General features: G+C 35.6%; 1 protein-coding gene across 5 annotated transcripts in view; it reads right to left on the bottom strand.

The window, feature by feature from the left end:
• Nucleotides 1-5,782: 5,782 nt before the first annotated feature.
• Nucleotides 5,783-23,965, bottom strand: part of DYNC2H1 (dynein cytoplasmic 2 heavy chain 1) — a 145,108-nt gene continuing 126,925 nt past the window's right edge. For 2 of the 5 annotated variants that reach the window (XM_014886589.2, XM_088159413.1), the window contains exons 86-89: nt 16,589-16,698; nt 16,175-16,256; nt 9,819-9,935; nt 5,783-6,420 (exon numbers count right to left, since the gene is read on the bottom strand). In XM_014886589.2, the coding sequence (XP_014742075.2) occupies nt 6,262-6,420; nt 9,819-9,935; nt 16,175-16,256; nt 16,589-16,698 (468 nt within the window). In that variant the 3' untranslated portion in view covers nt 5,783-6,261. The other 3 variants (XM_088159414.1, XM_088159416.1, XM_088159415.1) reach the window with 3 other exon arrangements.

Here is a 23,965-nt window from a genome sequence, read left to right as displayed (position 1 = left end):
GTCAGCTCTGAGGTCGGAATGGATTGCTCAGGGTCTTATCCAGTTCAATTTTCAATACTTCCAAGCATGGTGACTGGACAACCTCTCTGGGAAACCTGTGCCTGTCCTCAGGGGGAGAATATTTTTCCGTGTATTATAAAATCTTGTCCCCTGTCCTCCTGCCATGAAATTTGATAACCTCCATGTAGGCAATGGCAAGCTGCCAGTAAGTCCTTCCCTATACAAGTTGCCTCTTATCCAGGCTGGAGAAGGCCAGTTCCTTAAGCTTTTTCTCATAAGTCATGTGCTCCAGCCCCTTGGCCATCTTGGTGGACTTGGACTCACTCCAGTATGTCTGTGTCTCCACGGGGGAGCCCAGCACTGGGCCCAGAATGCCAGACGTGTGCAGGGAAGGCTCACCTGGCCCAGCCTGCTGGCCACACTCTGCCTGTTGCACAGTGGGAGGCTGGTGGCATTCCATGCTGCAAGGGCACCCTTCTCCTCATTGTTCCTTCTTCCTATGCAGACACTGAAGATGTACAGAAATAGCTGCAAGCGGGCCAGAGTGGTCAGTCCTTTTCCACTTGCACAAGCCAGGCATCTTGGAGGAAGGAGAAATTCACTTGCTGAATCACTTATTTCTGAAAAGAACTACATCACAACTAACTAGAAGCATTTTTTTTTTAAGATGTAGCTGCTTATTCAGCACTGCTGTAAGAAATTTCCTTTGGAACGGACTGTGGATGCGATGTTGTATAGACTATAAATTGTCTTTACCTTCCAAACCCACCTCAGTCCCTGTGCCAGGCTCTCACCAGGGTCTAGTCCACAGTACCACCTAGTGGGAAATGCTGATATGACCGTGCCCATCCCAAAAGCGCCCTGAAGACATTGTCATTTCTTCCCCATCTCAGTAGGTAAAGTGCTTGAAAATCCTCTTGGGCATGGCAGTAGTACCATGTGGGATTGCATGAGGAGAACTCACCTTGCCAGGGGCTGAGATGAGTCAGACAGCTCTGACAATGTAATTGCCTATCTGAAACATTTCAAAAGCATGATTACTAATTACTTTTTCCAAGGCTGATCTGTTAATAACAATCCATACTTGCTGCTCTGAAAAATTAAGTGGATCTAACACTGGGAGAAAATGATGAATTATCTGTCTGAGATTTCTTCTAAAGAGATCTGGGACAGCTTGCTCTCTCCTGATATGCAAAGGCAGTAGTAATTCTGACACTTTTGTAGAAACTGCTCCCAGTTAGAGTACACAGCTCTGATATCTACCTAGGGCATCTGCTTACTGCAGTTCAGTCCACTTCCTTTACAGGATCACCCAGCAGGAATGAACACCAGACAGGGTATTTACACTGTGCTCAAATGACATGTGCTCTCAGTTAATTTATGTGTTGGACAAGGCACTGCAATGCAGATGGACTCATGAGGAAAAAGTAGAATTGCAGCATGTTCTCACACAGGCTGAATACCCAAATTCTTGCATTGACTAGCCTGTCATACATACACACCCATTCTAGAACTAGCCTGTGCAAAGATCTCTGGATATTCTATCGTGATTATTTATGTACTACAATTAAGACAAATTAATTCAACTTTGAAATAAAAGGAACCACCTTAATTTCCACAAAGATCATATTCTAAGAACTAGTCCTGAGACACAGTGTAGCCCATATTAGCAGTAATTATTGTGAAGCTGCTCAAAGAAGTGATTTTCTAAAATAGACCATGAAAAGTCTCTCTGTTTGCACCAAACATATATAAAGTGAAAAAACCCTCCTCAGTTGCTTTCTAGCTATCTTACATAAAGGTCAAGAGAACTAGAAGTAAGAAATCTAGATCTTAAAGACTTGTAGTTCTTAAAACACATTCACTGGGTGAGCTCTGCTGTGAGAAGCTTCAGTATGGGAAATGAAAAGCAGCTCCAGGAGATGGGGCTGAGTTACGCAGCCTCCCCAGCTGGAGGCATGAGGTGAGGTGGAGGAGGATGGCCTCTCAGGCAGATGGGTTCCCAGGGAAGCTTCTGATCTGGGAAGAACTCCAGTGCACTGATGAAGGTGCACACCTTCAGAGGAGAACACAGCATAAGAACCCACAGAGGCCGAGCTCGCTTTCCCAAGCGTGACACACTCTGTATTGGTCTTCAGATTCTCCCACATGTAGTTTCTTATTCACACCTTTCATTTTCAAAGGATTAAAACCTTTAAAATTAAAGGGAATTAAAAATGTCATGTAAAACTTCATACAGAAATTTCTAGTCCTGGTAAAGGCTGCACATTTTTATTATGGTAACCAATATTAAGTATAATTTATGCAAACCCATTTTTGCTGTTGAAAGACAGTCTATCAGTGTAAGAACTTGTATAATTCATATTCGATGCTTTTAAGCATTGAGTTCAGGTTATTCCCCCTTCGACTCTAGCAATGATACAGCTGTTTGGGGACAAATTACTGCTGTTCTGGGTCTCTGAAAGCTGAAATAAAGAGAGGAAAGACAATTTACATCAGCAGTTCTATTTATACTCAGCATAACTTGCATAACTTGCTTTCCACTGCAGCATTTGAATTTTAGTGAAATTCTAAAAATTTTCCGGGAATAAATTCCTAAGTCAACTTGACGTGGCACCAAAACATGTGAAGTATTCTATCAACATCATAGGTCTTACTTCTGAAGGCTGTTTACTCCAAATAGCAAAAAGTGAGTCTGACTCTTCCACAAACATGGATTCATCTGTTTGGGCACACGGCATGCTCTGTGTCAGTAGACTTGCAGTGAATTTGCTAAATGCACCAAACAGCACGTCTTCCAATGGATGACAGCACCAGTACCTCACAGAAGCTTGATTGCTACAAGGTGTAAAAGGAAGAAACTGCAGCTTTTCAAATTCAAAATAATGCATTTGTAAAAAAAATTGTGTTTTGAAGACATTCAGATATTACTGCATAATCTTCATTATTTTCAAAGGTTTTGTTATTCTTTTAAGGTTTTTTCACTTTGTATTTTGTCACTTTGATTTCTGTTGATAAAAATTTGCACTTACTGAAGATTTGCCTTTCTCAAGTCTTCAAAAGAGAGTGTTTACAGAGCAGTAAAGTGTGGTTTCTAAGATCTCTTCATATATCTCTTTTTAGTCCTACAAGTTCCTATACCCTTGAAACTGAATAGCAGAACAGACTCTTTCAAACCCTAGTCAGACCATTAAGGCATTTCTGATGTTTTTATTTTTTATGTTTCCTGATTCATACTTCTCAATGGCCTATGCATGTGATACAAAGCTGCACATTGGTGGTAATAAAAACTCTACAGTTCTCTTTTTACTGCCAAAAACATAATTCCTATGGTCTAGAGTAGCAGTTACCTATAGTATCTTTCATTTAAATGACAATATTGGGTAGAAAGAAAGCACATTATACAATGCAAACAGACAATACATATCAAGGAACACAAGATAAGTAATTTTTTTTCCTCTTTAGGTCATCTGGGAGCCATCTAAAACATTAGGGTTCTAACTCCAGTTATGAGAAGGAAAGATTAGTGAATCACTTAAACAAAACAAGTATCAAACATACTGCTTAATACACTGTGAGCGTAATATACAGCTCCCAAAATTTGGGGTTCTTTTTGTGATGAAATATTACATAATTAAAAATCTACTAGATTTCAAGCTGAAAAATTAGCTTGACATTTAAATCAGGTTTTTTGTCCTGTGCTGAAAAAAAAATAAAGACATCAAAGACACCTCAGAAGAGAGAGCCTTTCACATCTGTAACAAAGATCAGCCTCCCTCAGGACCTCTGTCCAAATAAAAATATAGCTCAATGCTCCAGTTATAGCTAAACATTAAGAAGATTGGGGTTTTTTCATATCACTCAGAGAAGGTCTTAGAAAGAGCAGAAGCAAACAGACAGTTCTAGTAATGTGAAGGGGCTCTAAACTGAGAGGAGAACCAAACAAAATGAGATTTAATCAAGCTGGCTAAAAGAGGGCTCTGACAGAAAGGCATGAATACATGCCTGGGAACAAAACTCCTGATGCTGTGAGCTGAGAAATATTCCACAGTTCTAAAGCTGTGGCAGTAGTGGATGATAGAAGAGGTTACAAACCTCCAGAGATAGGCCAGCTCTGAGGGGTTAGGATACAGACAAGTCATCTGTAAGAAACTGAGTCAGTTTCTGACTCTGAAACAGAAATACTATGGTAGGTCTGGAGGAGTGTCTTTTATATCTGTTCTTTGTGATAGAATCAATATCTGTATATTAGTAGGATCAGTAAGACTAAATATATACCAAGAGAAGACTTGAAATTAGAGATTTTAAATAATAATAATATTTCTCTTGGCAAAATGGAAGGCATTTTGAAGCTTACAACAAGGAGAGAAAAAAAAATTTAAAAAACGAAACATGGAAATCCCCAGAATATTCTACTAATGATTCATTTCACTCACTACAGTAGATTTTTATTTTCATTACAAACAAGATGGGTCATCAAAGACACCTACTACGTCTCTGGTCATTACTTCTGTGCAAGGTAGATTAAAAGAAAATGTATGATTTTCCAGACATCTTTGTCCTAAGTTATCTGAACAGCTGAGTATCTGTATTTCTCTATCTGCCCACAAAAGAGAAGCTGGAATTCATAAATGCCAGTGTACTGATCCCTCAGTTTGAGATATATGAGAGCTGAAATACAGTCTAGGTTATGAAAACATTGGATCCAAAAGGGAAAGTTGCAGCATGTTCTTAACATGTGCCTCGGGGAATTAAAAGTATGCCCTCTGCAAAACTTTTCATCTCCAAGAAAGTCTCGTATGGCAGAGTATTTTCTCTGGACAAGTCACCCTCTAAATCCTCACAGAGCTTGTATATAGATTTACACAAGTGCTTTTGTTCTGATGGAGACTGTCATTTTTCCCCAAAATTTTCCTCAGAAACAATTTTTTTCCAAATTTGCTACTGTTTTACTCTTCATTGAATCAGAATGAAATACATAAAGGAAGATGAGGCAATTATCTGAAAAGTATTAAGTCTATTCTGTTTTTAGACAGGATTCAATTTTAAAAATGTATGTTCAATTGTATCAAATTATTTTAGGGCAGCTTTTAATTAGAAGAACAACTAAAATGGAAAACTTTCCAAATAGAGACAAAAGACCAAGTTTAAGGCATGAACAATAGAGAAGAAGAGAGAAAAATACTTTCTTCAGGAAGTTGACCTGGAGATAAGGCAAATATTTTCTCTGCTTTTCTTCTCTCTCCCTGAAATCGTCAATGAAAAATATCAGGAAAGTGAAATGTAGTCTTAATTTAAATACTACTTCAAAATGAATATAAAATCTATCAGATATATCAGAACCAAAGCATCTATTCTGTTTTCCATGCAAACCAAGAAAGTGCTTTGCCTCTGGCTTTTAAAAATATCTTATGAGGTGTGTAATTCCAATTTTTTTTGTTTTGTTTTGTTTTGTTTGTTGTTTGTGGGGTTTTTTTTTGTTTTGTTGGTTTTTTTTGTTTGTTTGTTTTTTTGTTTTTTGTTTTGTTTTTGTTTTTTTTTTTTTTTTTTTTTGTTTTTTTTTTTTTGTCTAAGGAATTGTTTGGCTATTACAGGCGTTTATGTGCATGTTTTTACTGGAACTTATTACAGTTTCATAATTTTTTTATCAATTACTTCTGGAAAATACCCATAATAGTAATCTAACTTTGTAACCACATGAGTTTGTAACTCCACATGAAGTTCATCAAAGTTGTGTTATTTACTACCTATACAAAGAAATGTAATTACAAGTAAAACATCATTAAAAGAGACTGAAACATTTATTATGATTCTTATCGTCAAGTAAAACATTAAATTTCAGTTACAAAAGCTAAGTTTTTGAATTTTATTTTATAAATAACAGAGGCATATGAATAACAATTCCAAAAGGATAATGAAAAAAAATCAAAGAAAAAATGCTGACTTTGAATTTTTAGTCAATATTTCTCAGCAAACCAGAATAGATTTCAACTTCAAGACAGAAATACAGCACATTACAATCTAGAGAAACAATCCAAATTAGCAGTTTTCTGAATAGTGCCATGCTAATTTTTACAATATCCCACAAAGATACACTGAAATTCTATCAAGTAGAATTATTTGAATACATTTAAAAAAAATAAACAAGAATTAATAAAATGTTGCTTTAAAAATATAAAAGCAATGAATCTAAAGTTCTCTTAGTAAGTAAGAAATTAGATGTTTAAATGTCTCAACTTCACAAGTTAATGCAGTTTCAGATCACTGATTTTTTAAAAATAAAGCAGCACCACATTGAATCCACTGGTCTTGGTTTCCTCCACAAGGTACATCAATATTTGTCACCACACGGCCCCTCTCCACACTAGTGTAGACTGGTAAAGATATGCATTCCTCTGGAGAATATGGACCATATGCATCCTGTCAACAAACAAGCACTTAGTTATCATGTAGCAAGACAACAAAACACGAAAAAGCAATAATCTCCACTAGCATGGTATCTAGAGTTAAGATAGAGTTTGGACACTGGAGCCCTGGACAAGAATGTCTTCACTTAGGACACCAAGGAGAAGGATTACCAATGAAGCAGAAACTTCAGAAAAATTGCTCACTCCATAACTCAAACACCAGGAACTAAACAACAGGCGTGGTCCTATGAACTACATATAAAAATCTTCCTTCAGCTAAAACCCTCCCAAAAATTACACACCCAAAGTGTCTGCAAACCAGGTTAAGGGAAGTGCTGATCAGTTTCCCGCAGGGAGAAAGCTGCTCAGGAGCCCCTGTGCTGTAGTGTAGGGAGCAGCTATCCTGGCAGGCTGGAGTGCTGTGGTGGCTCTGGCAGACCCTACTGCCCCCTCCATCCCTGCAGCCAACCCTGCCCTCCTCCTGGGGCACAGCCCCTGGTGTGAGCTGAGATACCTGCAAGCATCACACTGAAACTACAATCCAAAAAATCTTACCCGACACGTTCCCTTTATTGAACTGCTCCTCTCTGCTTGCTGTCTGTACTACAAAGTGCCTTGGGTGCTATTTCTTCCTAAGGCTTTGTATGGGGCACTTGTCCATATCTGTGACCACAGAATTGAGCTCAAAGACTCCATCTAGACTTCCTACATCACTTAATTTCAACCCATGATGTATTTAGTTACTACAAATAGTTCAGGGTTTGATTTAACTGGTATATATTAAGCATGTTTTCCATCACACTCAATATGTCCCTTCCTATCAACAGGAAAATGTCAGATTTTCAAGAACCAAATAGCAAAGCAGTACACTTGTCAGAAAAGAATTTAAAATAAAAATGAGTGTCATTTTAACTCAAATCATATTAAATGCGAGTTAGTGATGCTCCAATATTAGAAAATAACTAAAAACAGGAAAAAGGAAACATGCAAACAATAACTGTTTCAAGCACTTTGCCTTGCATGTGAAGTGTAAAGCTATAACTGAAGAATTTTGTTGTTCCTTTTGAAAATCAACTTCCCCTGTCTTGGACAACAGTGTTTCAATTCTTGCAGAAGATCTATGTGTGATAATATTTTTACAGAGTAACTTAATAATCAGGAACTCAGCTGCTCTCAGAAGGATTGTACTTACCCCACTTATCCTTTGGTTAACACTACTGAAGAAGACAATATGCTGGCCAGGCAGAGTAAAATGTTAACCAGAGAATTTAAGTTTTGCCAAAGCTGGGAGCCAGAAGTTGGCCAGTGTGCCTTCAGAGACCTGTTTTTACATTTTTTAGGGACAAAATATCTGTGCCTTTCTCAATCCCACTGATGTTTTAAGGAATCACATTGGAAGGTTAAAGCCATTCTGTGGAAGACTTTTTGAGTCACAAATCCTTATGTCCTTGGCTTAAGTACAGTCCAAAAGTTCTCTTTGTTTCATCCCCTTTAGTGACACCCTTCACAGCATGGGATCTATGAGTGGATTAAAACTGGAAAGGACCTTCACAGTTTAATGAGAATAAGCATAATGTTAGTAGCTCAAAATATTCTCTTTAGGGCACTGCAGGATTTTCAGGGCGTTCTCTCAGAGAAATCTTGTAGGCTACTTTAAATTTGGTTGCAAATTACTTCAAAGCATTACATTATACATACACTTTTGCTCACTAGATTTCAAAAGACACATTTATGGAGAAAACAAATTCAAAACCTAAGAATTCTAAGACAATATGTTCAATTTTATGCACTCTTCTCCTAAGGAGAGGTAATGAAATTAAGAGAAATGCATGATATCCAATTCTGATTTGGTTTCTGAGCACAGTATTTGATTATAGTCAATTTTTACAGTGACTGTAAAACAACTCAAGAGTAGACCAATTAAGAAAAACTCTCCTTAGAGACACTATGTATTTAAAATCTGCATAGTTGACAAGTTATGGCCTGTGTCTTTTAAGAATTATATTTTTTTCCAACACAAAGATGTCAGTTGCTATTCATTTCAAATATAAGTACATTTGAAAAAGTTAAATTCATTGATTATTGAAGTATCTAATTTTTTAACTTTTTAGATAAAGCTCTCTGCTGGATTTCACATATAACTTTTGGATCCTACCTCTGGAATTTAAAAAATAGTCATTCATAAAAATACTAAAAAATCTGTTTTATTTCAAACACAAGATGAATGTCTTTCAGAAGAATAGGAGGACTACATAGAATTCTCATTTAAAATCTGCTTTTTGGTTTTACCACAGAAAACCACACATATTACCACCCTCCACCATCCATCACTGAGCCAATATATTAGAATTAGCAACCTGTTTATTTATCTGAAAAAAACAAACCCTGTAAATACTGAAAAACTGCAAAGTCTTTCAGTGGTCAACTATGTAAGAGGTTTTGTGATGTTTTCATTTTTTGCCCTTTTAAAAAAAAATTCAGTATTTTCTTTCCTAATGAAGGTGGGAGCAGTGGTGCAGATGGTAGCTAACATTTACTTCTGTGTTCAAGGTCTAAATCTCTCGACCTTTATACTTCTAATGCTGCACTATATAATATAATGCTGTATTTCCCCTACTGGAAGTAACAATCAGAGTAAAAAGAAGTTGAGATCCAGGAGTGTGTTGGCAATGGAGCTCCTTGCACACTACCTATCACAATATACAAAGGTCATCATAGCGGTCTGGAGTCACACCTGGACATATTTATCCCAGCTATCTTCCAATGGGATGGGCTTCCTAAATGTAGGTGGGATGAATTCTATAATAAGCAATTTTTCAGTTAAAAGACACGTTCTTGAATACATTCCATGTGACTTTTTGCATTATTTACAAGCAATTGCTAGAACAATTGGAGGGCAGAGCAGTAACAGTTTTTACTGTTTGGATTACTTTGCTTTCATCTTAAAATCTGCAAGCACTGGCATTTTTTAAAATTAGTTTAAGTAGGAGAAAGGCTTTCTTTGCTTACAGCTCACATCATATTCTCTATTTTTTTATTGCCGTTACATTCTACTTTAATATTTAAAATGCAAAGAAAATACATTCTAGGAATGAACTCCCAGATGCATGTATACTTTTACTAAATACAGGTTTGAAAATATGCTAATGTTTTTAAAAGACAAAGAAAAAAAGGTATGACTGAAATAAAGCCTTTGCCTTCATCTAAGCAATACAAGCTAAAGAATATTAACAAAATTACAGTAAGTTTCTGTTTTAAATAAAATAAGTAAACTGCTTTTCCTAGTAAAGACTGGGATTTTTATTTTGAAATGAAAGGAAAACAGGTCAGCAACATCATACTGAAAGCTACTACACAGAAAAAAATCAAATTATGGGTCTTGAAAGTTTAGGGCTTTTAATAATTTAGTACCTGTGGAATCCAGGCCATGTAACAGGGGAGAACAGATGACACACTGGGAGAATCATGCAGATTTTCTGAAAGTCGATTTCCATCGAAACGACAGCCTTCCAGTTGTAAGCCACTGATCTGCCATGGAAATATAAAATATTCAAACATAAATAACAGAATTAAAATGTCAATAATGATTACACTGTGCTTTAATAAATGATGAACCTTTTTACTGTGACCAAATTTTTAAATAACAGGAAATTAATTACTGTTATGTTCTTTGTGAGAATAGGAAACATGATTTAAAAGCAAGATCTGGACCACACTTCACTGTGAACTTCCTCTGATTTGGATTCACATTCTTTGAAATGTCGGAGAAAAATACCTGCAAATGTCATCAATTATGAAACTGCAGTTGCCTGGCATTAGATTAATGGAATTATGATAGCAACAGCCAAGTTCACAATCATTACAATGTCTAGAAGAAGAGAAGAACAATCACTGCAATAAGCATGACTTCCTGCTTGGAAGTCTGAGCACAGCTTTCAAAGAATGGAATGTGCAACTACACAGCTTCAGCAGAGGCAAACAAAATATATTGAAATAATATGAGAGAAAATTTTATTTAACAAACTCAAGATTTCTTACATATTCTGCTGTTTGGCGAAGAGTTTAATAAGAATCACAGATACTTCTTTAAGTAACTATACAATGCTTTATTTGTAATGTGTTTCAAGTGTTTTCTTTTAATTAAGTTATTTCAGCCTCTGAATTAGATGTTCTATTTTTTCTTCTCTGGAGTCTTCCATAAGTTAGTGACATCTATTCTGGATTCCTTAAAAAAAAATCCAGTATTTGCTGATCATTTTATTTTCCCCAGTACAAATACTACTAGTTTGCTAATAATCATCATCATCATCATCATAAGTCATTTTGGCCTGCTGAAGTGAGAACTTCAGTTTTAACAGTAATAAAACTTAATTCAATATTAACTTTCATGTAGTCTTTCAAAAGGCTAACTCTCCATTTGGAGCAGAAGCTACAATCAGAAAATCATCTGTCTCATACTATCATACTAAAGCCCTGAATTAAACTTATCATACTGAAGTTGGCTTTCACCAAATGCAAGGTTCATAAAGCAGTGCTGGAATTAGGAAACACAATGCTGCTGGAAATTGGATGAGTGATCACATAAGCAAAATGGAGAAAAATGTCATTTTCTAATATATTTTCCCTTGCAAGAGACTTGGAAATATCTATCAGATTGCAAAAAGGGGTTCAAGTATGATGTTACAATGAAGATCAGTATCATAAAAGATATAATGGATATCATTTCCTTAGGCAATTTTAGTATTCTAAATTTATTTATTTGACACGAAAAGATGGAATTAAGCAGTAACACAACAGGGGTTACTGATATACTTGAAAAGCAATGCTTTCCTCCCCAGTGCTAGGGGCTTTTCATTAATAATATATTAACTAGCTAAGACTATATTTTGCATTTAGTATCTAATTATTCTTCTGATTGTAGACAGGCATTACACTCTTCCAAGAACTTGCTTCTTTAAATTCATATTTCTCTTTTAATGCTGAGCTGGGGCTCTTCCTTACAATGTGCAAGATGCAGATGTACATAGTCTAATATGAAAAAAATTGTGATAAAACGTGGCATTTAAAAAAAAACATAGAACAAAGCTGTGTTTCTCCTTGGACAGACTGACCAGAGAAGTGACAATGTTCTTTGGAGCAATCCATGCTTCATACAGATTAGGACTTACAGTTCAAACCCAAACTGTGGATAACCTGAGCCAAAACAGCCCCAACTGGAAAGCTCAGAGTAGAATTTTTGTCCAACTTTCACAAAAATTTTAGAAAGATTCATCTCCTATGTTATTCTTTCTGTCCTTCTTGCTTTCTGCAGGGAATATTTTTAGGGAACATAGTTAAATAACCTTGGCAAAGTTATTGCATGAAGATTGGTCTGATGAAGAGGTTTTAAAGTTTGTATCTAGGGTATTCAAAACTCTGGACATCCTGAACATCTCTGAAAGAAATTTCTATAGAATTCAGTCACCTATTAAAAAAACTTTTTACTGCACATTTCTTTTGATATTGGCAGTCCCTTTGACATTACAGGTATGTAAAATAATACCATTTGATCTTCTGGAAAACTTCAACCAATGGTAGAAACTCTTTTGAAGATTAAGATCAAATTTTTACTTTCATTCAATATTAAAAGACATTAATAAAAAAACCTCAACAACACTAGAACAATGTACTTTCCAATACTATTTGGTTGAGTATGCCCACAGCCATGTTTTCATTTCCATAATAAACAGTATAGAGAAATTACAAATACTATGAAAGACATGAATTTCACAGCATCTGTAATATAATCATAGTATCTTTGAAATTTAGCAGACAGTAATGACAGAAGTTGACCATAGTTTTTAATTCTTACAAAGAATTTGGCAGTTCACAGCTATTGCTACTAGTTTAGGTTCCAAAAAGTTATTTTTACATATTCCACACTATGTTTCTTTAAAATACCTTTGCAGAAAGTGTGCTGATACCATGGTCCAAAGCATTTTTGTTTCCAAATTTCAAATTCTCTGCAACAGATTTTCCCTTACTAATTAATGCCATAATTTTCCATGACACGATGCAAACTGCTGCAGACTTCAGGAAGTCATATTTTCACTTCATTACCTCTACAGGCCTCCATTATTAATTTATTGATATTTCAGGATGGAAGTATAAGTTATATTGTAATAAAAGACCTCTGTGGATGCCTTATAATAATTTATCTGTCAGTTGCTAAGAGTATAGCTTTGATATTAATACTCATATTATATTTGAGATTTTCAATAATTTTTTATTTTTCACTATGTATATTAAGTTCTACACAAAGTCATATTACTACCCCGTAAGTCTCTTGCCATGTTTCTTCCTTTCTTTCACTCTTTTCTACAATAAGGAAAATGGAATGCCAGGAGGAATGACTACCTGCTTTTCTACAACAGCACAATCAGTGCACAAAGCAAACAGAAGAGATGCATTTGCATATCAATATGTGATTATAGTGCAATAGCCATACATTTTCAGTACCTTTTGTTAAAGCAATCCAGAGTGATATTAAAGAAGGTGTAATTTCATACAGATTGATTCTAAATGATATTGAAGAAGATGTAATTTTATACAGATTGATTCTAAATCAAATATTCATCCACTCCACATTATACCTCTAAACCATCACCTGAATTAACACTGATAATTTAACATCTGATTTGATAATTCATATAAGACTAAGGTGTGTTCCTGGCCTGATTTGAATGCTCCTCTGCCTATTTTGTAGTTTCACGGACAGTTCTAGCACTGCATACCTCTGCCTTACAGATGATCAGAGGGTAAATTATTTGTATTTTTAGACATACAAAGATCAACTATCTACAACTGCTGAAGCTTGATACCATTTTTTAACATCATGGCAAGTCTGAGAAAGCATTTTTGTCATACAGATCATAACGAGATCTCCTTCTTTTCCTTATCACAGAACAAATTCTAAGCCATCAAAACCTTTTAAAATTAAAGGCAAGAAAAAAATCTTGAAGAAAAAAAAATATCTTCAAAATCATGCCTGACAGTTTTATTAAGAAAGTTATATGAAATATGTGTGACTATCAGGTTTAAATTCACCTGCATTCCTACTTGTGCCAATCCTTGAACAGAGACATTCTATTAGGCCTTTAAAATTTGTTGATTCGGGGACTCACTCAGACCCTGAAACAGAGTCCCCCAACTCTGTGAGCACAGAATCAGTGGAGTTAGCTACATAAAGTGAAATAACACCATTAGCATCAATTGAGACTGATAAACCTCAGAATAGCCTATCCCATGGTCTGGTTCCTATAGGGGAGTCTGGTAAGCTATAATTTCTGATTTAGGAGGGATAAAACAAGGTCCCAGCTATTTCACCACAGTATGTGTTTAACGACTAATCTATTCTGCTGATTTAATCTTTTTTTTTGAGCTCCCACTCAGAATAGCTTCTCATTCAACAAGGTTAGCCTGAATTCTTGAAACTGCAGATACAACATTTACTTTAACAGTATTAAAATTCATACTGCTCAGGTGAACCAACCTTAATGTACAATCCAGAAGATCCTTATCAAACAAGACACATTTTAAAGAACGATTTTTCTGAATCAATGACACTTTTATGCCCTAGTTATAGTCTCTGTAGTATATAGCTTTACTGATGGGAAAGTTTCTCCTCAGCTCTCCATGAGCATGAGGAAGGACTCATGATAGGGAAATCTAAATATTCAACATTGCAAAGGGTTCCAAAGCCTTTCTGTTCATCAAAGATTAAAAGGAGCAGTGAAAATACTAGTGATTTCTTACTAATAGAGAATCACTAAGTATTTCTCTTACAGAGGAAAAGATAATATTCAAATTAAGTGAAGAAACTTCACAGGACTCTTATGCTTTGCTAAAAATAACCACTCACCTAACTGCTTGTACTATTCCTGGGGCAGAGAAATTTCCTGTCAAATAAAATTCTCTTTTGATTTTCAATCCCTCTTAGAACATGACACATTCTTGTAAAGCAATAGAGTCTATACATTAACGTTTTTGCCTACATGTGATACAGACTTTTAACAGTGTACTTTAACTAGTATTGCAAAAAATCTACTACATAAATTCTCAGACAGTAAAACATTTTAAACTTCAGTTAGAAGTTTAATAAAAACTGGACTACTGTTACAAAACTCTTTCCTCATTTCTTTATTTACCAAGCAGCTATTTCGATCTGGCAACTGTAAAATACTGTGATATCATGTAATTATAAATAAATATTAAATATTTAATATATTAATATACTGAGATAATGTTATTTAGGAGCTGAGGTACTTGACATTAACATCTGACATTTTTCAAAAATGTTAAGATGGTTTTGAGGAACTTCAAGCTTCTACAGTCTGCAGCTGATAGCCAGCCTACTAGAATGAATGGTCTGAGATGTGAAAATCAGTTTTGACTTACAGCTATGGCCTTAGAAGCCTTGGCTGAATCTGTAACCTCAGACCATGTGATCTGCAGGCCCTGAGGTTTGTCATATACCTGGTTTATTCCAAGCCCTAAAAGTCCCTTGGTTTATTTATCTCCAAGTTCTACACCCCTGTCTTCTCATGTTTCTTATGAAATGAAGCAGGCAATCATTACACTTACTTAAATATCAAGATTGAAGTATTCGCAAAATTACATTCTCTAGTTCCAACAGGAATTAATTCAAAAAAAGTTCAAAAGACTGCACTGTATTTAGGGCAGATTGGATGATTACAGTTATCTTTACTGCCCTTATGACATACAAATATTTTAGGAATATGAAATCTTAACATATTCTGTATTAATAATTTTTGACAAGTGTCAGGAACTAGCCCAGAACCCTTGTATCTCCCACAGCCTTGTCTGTCTGCGTTGTCAGATTAGAGAAGGTGCTCTGCCACTTGTCTCTCTCCTAATCCAGCAATCTCTGCTTTAGCTGCACGTGGGCCCACAGTCACTGAGTGCCCTGCACTGGGCACAAGTGTCTCTGTGAGGATGTGGTTTTAAGGGCAGTGCTCCACGCTGAACACAGAACTTGGAGCTGCACAGGATTAATTTGGGATCAACATACCTGTAGGCAGACACATCACAGAAAACTTGATTTGTCAATTCCCTACGAAATTAGGTATAATAAAAAGGCACAGAGATCTGTGCTGACCAAAGTAGCGTTTTTACCTGGGAATGTTAAGAAGTTAAATTAAACTATTTGAAGAGTCATCTCTACTTTGCTGTCAAAGCAATCACTGGTGACTTTTTGGCTGCTGGGTGTAGGCTTTACTGGTCATTAAAAAATTGTTGTGTTTTTACCATATCAGAAACTAGTCATCTTATGGTTTACTTTGGTTTACTTCCTTAGTAGTGTCCTTTCAGTGATTAAAGAATTGCTAACACATGGCCTTAGACTTAGATTTACATGTGTATTTCCTCTGGCTACAAGCCACTCGTCTATCTGGACAAGAAAAAGATTTTAACTCATGAAATTGTAGCTTGTATTTTCATCTAAGAGGTGATTGAAGAGGATGGAGCAATAAGCTGAATTTTAAAATGAGAACAATCACCAGGTAGGAGAAAAAAAGATAACTAATTTCCTTTTCTAATTTCTGTGGAATTTTGCACTGCCATTTTAGTAGCTGTACACCATTAACCAGCTTTTTTATCTCAGGTGCCCCAATTATTTATAGCTCAGTTTTCCAGGGAGTTTATGGACAGATGGACTACACTGATAAAACATCCTCATAAAATCTTAGTAAAACATCCTAGTAAAATACCTTAACTTGGAGTTTGCCTTCTTGTATTCGCCCCTTCCATGAAGCTGTAAATTTAAGACTGTCCACTGAACACCTCATTACTCTGCAATGGAAACACACATACAGTAAATCTTACAGATGTATAACAACAGGATATCAAATACAAAACCAAACCCAATGTATTTTCAATGTGTACCATATCATACTGTCTTACTTTGAAGAAAAATACATCTCTAACTGAAAAAAAACCCCAGAACAATCAGCATTTAAACAGGTAACAGCTATTTTACTTCAAGGCAAGAAATAAAAATAAGATGACTGATGACAGCAATTGACATGACTTTTTGGATCTGTGTCCTGAAAATGAAATAACCATCCTCACACATAAGGAACAATGGCACATTAGCACAGATAGGCACATTATTTTCCCCTCACCTTGCAGTCTCCTGGCGTAAGGCATTGAGAAATGTGTCTGGATGAAACAGCTCAGAAAGGTCAAGGGTGTCTGACAACAGTTTCTCTTTCTCTGCTTTTTCTACCCAATTCTAAAAGAGAGAATTAAAAAAAAAATTTAAAAAAAATCCTGAAATAACTGAAATTATTACTTGATTTTTCAACATTTTGAGTTAATGTGGGTATGTCAATTATTATGATTAATGAAAAATGTTTGTGCAAACATACTGTAACTTCAAATATTAATATCACTATTAATTTCAATTATTTCAAACTGGTAAAAAGGAAATTAATACCCTTTTAAAATATAAAGAAAACAAGCAGTTTATGTGTAACATGACTCATCCGTTCTAAATAAACTCATGTTTCATTCTTTGTTTATTGCAGCTTACTTTGTGCAGTGAAAAGTTATCACTGTACAGTGACAATTATAATTTCAACAATTTTATCATTGTTGAAACCCTATTTCACCTTTACTTACCAGAGAGTTTATGTTTTCCATCAAAATAGCTGCCATTTCTGTCTTTGCTTTAATAAGTTCAGGAAAATAACTGCATTCCTCCTAGGTATACTTTAAGTTAATTTTTTCATATAAATGGCATATTATATGGAAGAAACACTTGATTTTCAATCTGCAGTAACAATTTTTATAAGTACTTGCCAATAGGTTTTTTAAATATTTCAACTACTAGGTTGATGCTGCCATTTTTAGTATATTTGTTTGAGACGTGAATTCACAGAATTTCTTATAAAATAAAAACAAGCCTCTGTTATACTTGGCAATAAATGAATCTAATAAAGGTGGGGGGAATAACTGTCTTCAATTATCCTTACAGAGCACATGCCTCAACCTTCTTCCACTCTTTCTCACCGGCAGCTGTGGAGCCTGTTAGGAGCAGCAAGCTTGGAATTTCCCAGCACTGCAACACCTTATGTGCCCACATGAGAGAAGAGACACTCGTGGCACTTTGCAATCGTTATAAATCACACATCCTGAGAAGTGCAATCTCAGTTTGATCCTCAACACATTAACAATCTCAGACAAAGCATTTGCTCTCTTCAGTTATCTAGGTACCTGACTGGTTATGCAACACTCCAGGCTCAAAATCCTCTTCTGAAACTTTTACAATACATCTCTTTGGTACAATTTATTTATAAGATATAGTCAGAGTCCTTACTGTGGCACTGTAGTATGAACCTGAAGCCACTGTATAACCCACGCTCTTCACAGATGGATTAAGTCTTCAAGGCCAGGCTGCATGGGGCTCTGAGCAACCTGGCCTAGTGGAAGGTGTCCCTGCCCATGGCAGGGAGTTAGAAACAGATGATATTTAAGGTACCTTCCAACCCAAGCCATTCTGTGATTCTGTAAATACTAAGGTAGAAACTACCTGGAGAGTAAGATTGCACATGCTGTCGCTAAACAGAGAAAGACAAGCCCCACTCCTTTCTAAGTATTAGCTCCCAGAAAATAAAAAAATTGCTGTAGTCAATGAATAAAAAAATCTTGGAAGTTACAATTTCATCATACAATGCACCTGTCAAGCACCCATATGTTTCAAAAGTACTTTATTGTATTGTTTGAATTCCTGACAGATGAATAATTCCATAGAACCATTTTGGAAGTGACAAAATCATCAAAAATGCAAGTAGGGATCACTCAGTAAGTTTTATTTTATTTTGGCAGTGTGTCACACACATCTCCATAATGTTTCCACCCTGTTCAAGCCTTTAATCAGTTTTTTTTTTAATCTGCCACATCCCTGACTATGAGCCCTCAACCCAAATTATTATGAATCAGTTCAGAGATTTTTGCTTCCCATTTTTATTAGGTAAATGTACACAGTTAATGAATCTTGTCTGCATGATTCTTTTAATGACTTTAGGTGACTTTATATAACTTATGACATTAGTTTATTTTATCATATAGCAGTAACTGTATTCTGATTATGAGAGGTTTTTAAAATTGTTTTGTGTAATAAAAGTAGACATCATTTCAACTTGTATTTAATATAATCATTCTATTGCCGTCATCAAATAAACTTTTAATGTAACTGCTAAAGAGAAACACTGTCAGGAACACAGATATTTATATTCCACCCAATTAAAAGATGTATGGGTGATATTTATTCTGAGCTCATATAATTAAGTAGCACGAGGATGTACAGAATAAGAAAAACTTTCATTAGATCACAAAAGCAAAGTTGTAATGGCTTGTACTGCTCTATATAAAGCTGAATGTGTAGCTCATTTACATCCATTTAAATAAATAATTTTTGATATAATCAAATGTATTTTACAACCCAATTGTAAAAAATATCCTTATGCTTATTTTAGTCCTATAAGACCACCTGACAGACTATTATGGAAATACTACAGTCTCAAAAGACAACACCACTCTATCAACAGATTATTTGTCACTGGTAGTCTCACTGCCACTGCCATTAGGCTGGAAGAGATCAGGTGTTGATGGGAAGGAAATTTAAGCTAAGCTGTAGAAAGAATTGAAGTGGTGTTTCTTGAAAGGGAGAAATCCTGTAACAGATAACATCCCTCCCCCCATTCAACTCTGACACAAACTTGTATTGGCTGCATTTGTGAAAGTGATGAGAAGTTGTTTACTTCTTATTCATCTTGGATGCCCCTGCAGCATTTCAGTCTGAAGGGCTTTCTTTCCATCACCAACTCTTATATAACTATTTAACCATTATACCAACAATGTGGTCTACAAGTCCAAATATTCAAACCCTGAAAATATGCTTACCCCAAAATCTAAAAAAACCAAAACAACAAAATATATCATCCACTTGTCTTTGCAACTGTTTATTTCAAAATTTCATTATTTCAATATTTTCTGAATATTTCTTATTACATTTACACTAGAAATTTAACGGTATATGATTTAGAAAATTATGATTATAAATACAATATCAAAACTTACCAGCCATACCCAAAACGCTTGCAAAGCAATTCCTGGCAGGATATTGCAGAATTTCCATTAATGTGGAGTTCTGTTTGCTATAATAAAAACAATTTCTTTTTTTCCCCCCTTACAAAAACAAGTCTATAAGCATGGTCTCAGGTGGTTCAAATAATATTTTTTCATGCATCTTAACATCCAATAAACATCTATTCCACTTTCAGAGAGAAATCTTCCTTATCATCTATAATCCCAAAGCCAACTGAGCACCACATTGAACAGTGGAAAGAAAAAGGAGGATGCCAGATTTTCACATTATTATTTATACAGCTTTAGGATCACAGAATTCCTCTAAAATGAAGCAAGTACTCTTCCTTCACCAGTTTTAACTCATTCCAAATGTAGATTCTTCTACTGCATTTTTCTATTGCTATGGTCCCCAAAGAGAACTTATACTGAAAAAGAAAATAATTTAAATCATGACAGAAGTGATTTCATTTTTGCACCTAGATGAAAAATTTTATTCAGTGTTACATGAATATGCATAGCCAGAAACCATACAGTATAATTCTGTTTTTCTACTAGTTTTAGAAGTTTTCCACATTACTAGAGAAAGAAGTGCTTCTGCACTTTGGCTAAGTGTGAGAGCAGACGATGATAAGCAGCACTGCTAGGGGAGTAAGTACTCAGTTAACTGGAGTTTAGACTGACCAAAGTCCAACAAGCAGTTATGCTGCAGTCCCATTTTCCACACAGTGCAGCAGCTGTTCTACAGGTGTGCTCCTAACAGCAGGCATTCAGTGCTAAACGCCAGCAGGAGTGACAGTATTACAGCTCAAAGAAATGAAATAGAGGGATTTTTCCAGGCATTGAGTCCAGGGAGGGTAATGCCAAGGGCTCTGAGGAACAACTGGTATACAATAATTTGCTCTCTTGTGGTAATTCTTTGTATGTGAAATCCTTGAGCCATTGTTCTTGAGGCAGTTATCCTTTATTAAATGAACATGTGAATACTACAGTATTTCAAATACCTGATAAGGTATTGCCCCATACTTAGAAATGATAAACAACACAATAATTTAATTTGGAATTTACGTTGGGTTTAAAATTTTTCCTTTCCTTTCCTTTCCTTTCCTTTCCTTTCCTTTCCTTTCCTTTCCTTTCCTTTCCTTTCCTTTCCTTTCCTTTCCTTTCCTTTCCTTTCCTTTCCTTTCCTTTCCTTTCCTTTCCTTTCCTTTCCTTTCCTTTCCTTTCCTTTCCTTTCCTTTCCTTTCCTTTCCTTTCCTTTCCTTTCCTTTCCTTTCCTTTCCTTTCCTTTCTCAGACAAAAACCACTGGTTACTGCTTTAAACAAAATACTATTAAAGCTTTATTTCAGTGTGCCACACCTCAGAGCCCCCCTCCTTGCTGAGGAAGTCTGAGCAATAGCATAACAGCAGTGTTGCAGCACGAATGCTCCTTAGCATCAGCATGCTGGCTAACCATCTGCTAGATGCAGATACAAAGTAAGGTACAACTGACAGAAATTTTAGCAAATGTAATCTCATTCTGGTTACTGTATTAGTTCATTTTTTATCTAAAAAGGAACTTAACTTCCCCTGAATTTCTGTTTCCTACATTTAATACAGATACCAGAACAATGCATAAGAACAGTAACAACATACTGACAAGTTCACGATTGACATATGCCAAAAACACATACTTTCAGATATTTCCTGTATGATCACTAAACACAGAATCCAGGCAATGCTCTTATGCGTCTCTATTAGGCAATACTCTTATGCTTCATGCCTTCTAGTCTCTTCTTCCCCAAGTACATCAGTCACCAGGCACTAGATTGCATTTGCAGTTACACAGCAGAGTATAACTAGGTACAGAAGTCTAAGAACTGGAACTATTCCTTGGTGGAATCAACTCACCATCTCCAAAAATAAGTTCCAGGGGATGGAAAACTGTGGCATACAGTATTCATTCGCAGATAACAGACTAGACTGCCTACAATAATACTTGGACAAAATCAGGACTACATCACACACAAATCCTTTGTGGAGTTCTGGAGCAGGGATGCTGAAATCTATATTGTGATGGTGCTAGTGTGACTAAATAGTGGTACAGAATACTCAGTATATTAGCCACTGTAATGATGGGATGCACTGCAGTAATTTGTTTTACAGTACCAGCTTGAAGGTTATGTTACAATGAAGAGAGCCAACAGAGAACTGCTTCCTTTGCTATGGCTCGTTTTCCCTGGTAACGCCCCGTGAGATACAGATTTTCCATTACCATATCCTTCACAGTCCTTGTTCCTTTACTGAAACAATGACCTTTTGAACAGCAGTCACTGGTCTCTCTCCATTTTTTTCCTTCTTGTTTACCAGTCATTTATTTTTTGTTAACACCCTCTCTTAAGGCTGTCAAAATACAGAGAAAATGTCTCGCCCATGTCTGTGTCACAGAACTCTACTACAGTAGTAACTATTGAGGCTTAACCTAACTCTCAGATAAGGAAGAATGTTAATCAGACTAAAGCAAACTAATCAGAAATTGTTTAACTCTGTGGGGTCTATATCCCAAAATACCTAAAAGATAGCACAATTAAAAGGCAAAGAAGGAAATCTGGTGGGTTTTTTTACATGAGAAAAAGAAATCACAGAATGGAAACAGTGCCTGATGCAACTTCATTTAAACAAAGGAAGTAAATGATGTCATGGCTAGTCTGTGATGTGGCATCCTGGCAGACCATGCTGGCTCACGCTAAAGCTGCTTACACTCCATTGAACAGAACACTCCAACACAGGACTACTGTCCAGACTAGCAAATAGTTTATTCAAAAAAGAACAACTTTATGTAGAGTATAATTGTTTTTTTTAATTGATACAGTAAGCTGGTATAGATTGTTGTTTGCTCCTACATTATAAAGCTAAGGCAGTTAGCATAAAGGTACCTCAAGTGCAGCATATCAGCTCTCTGAAGCTCATAAAACCTTTTATTAAACCCAAAAGCAATTTTTTCTGTTGTGGTCAGTCCCAAAAGAACAGCTCATTATAAAGGCTGTAAGTCTCTTTCAGATGTCCTGTCACACTTGAGAGCTAAGAGAATGCTGAAGAGCATTAGCATGGCATAAAGCTTCATTCCCACCTGTTCTCAGGAAGCAACCCGGAAAATACATACATTAGGGAGCAATTTAAGGAAAAAATACTGCACATTTTGTTAAACAGCACACTTTTCCGGGTTATTTTTTCAAATCAATTTGTTTTTCTTTTTGTTAGCTATAATGGATTTAGTTTTAAAATTACTTCCATTATAGAGATGATTTATTCATTAAATTAAACATTTTGGCATCCAATCCAATTGCAATTCAGAGTAGCTCCAAATTCAACAGCAATTTAGGTTACTCAGGGCATTATCTACCCTAGTTCTGTGTCTCTCTGAAGATACCTCCACAAATCACATATTTCCACAAACTTCTCTGGACAATATGGTAATGTTTTTTCCAATTTAGAAGCTGAAAACTGGACAAATGTTTCATATGTGGTCTCAGAAGTGCAGAAGAAATAATAACTCCCTTTGGCCTTTAGCAAGGTTATTATGAATTTTGCATTTCTATGGTATCTTTGGATGCCCACATTGGTTTCAGTTTTATTATTCTAGCAGTATCTTAATGTGTTTCTTATTTGATGGATTCTTCTGTTGATATATTCAAATCATTACTTTTTACTTTCTCAGTGTGATAAAATACATGAATACACATGATAGAATAAATCTTTTTCATAGCTTTGTAATCTGCATATCTGAAGAATGAACAATATTTGGTTCAGTTCTAAATTATTTACTGCCTTTTATCTGATATATAGGCAATTTCAATTGCTTAATTTATCGCATGGGATAACGAAATATTAGAAGTAATACTGAAAATGTTAATGATAGAGAACCTATAAGAAAACATATTGTATATATAAGGAAAAGCACATACAACACTGTGCAACAGTATAAACCTGACAGGAATTTTGAAATTCAAGCTCAGATGTAGAGAACAGATTTCTCATTGGATCATAACTCTCTTAGTTCAGAGTGACTGTGTGGAATTACCAATAAAAATATATCAATATGTTTTTCCACATTCTCCTCCATGTGGGGACACACATTCTAATTTAGTTGCTCTTAATAGCACTCAGCTAAACACACTTAGAAACATTATAGAGCACCAGGGTATTTATCCTTCCTGCCTTTAAGTACAATTACACACCTCAAATACGGATCTAAGCTTCCCATCACTCTTAACAATTCTACTTTGACTCAAGGTTTGGTTTATTTTTTCTTCAATTATGTACCCTGGTGAACATTTAGAGACAAAGACCACAGAACTCTATCAAGAAAAAAATCAAACAACGAAAAGAACAAAACCCCAAATCTGAACGCCTTTCTGTTGACTTCAGTTTT

The sequence above is a fragment of the Sturnus vulgaris genome, chromosome 2, assembly GCF_052056855.1.
Source record: "Sturnus vulgaris isolate bStuVul1 chromosome 2, bStuVul1.hap1, whole genome shotgun sequence".
NCBI classification, from domain to species: domain Eukaryota; kingdom Metazoa; phylum Chordata; class Aves; order Passeriformes; family Sturnidae; genus Sturnus; species Sturnus vulgaris.
This window is presented reverse-complemented; position numbering and strand designations above follow the sequence as displayed.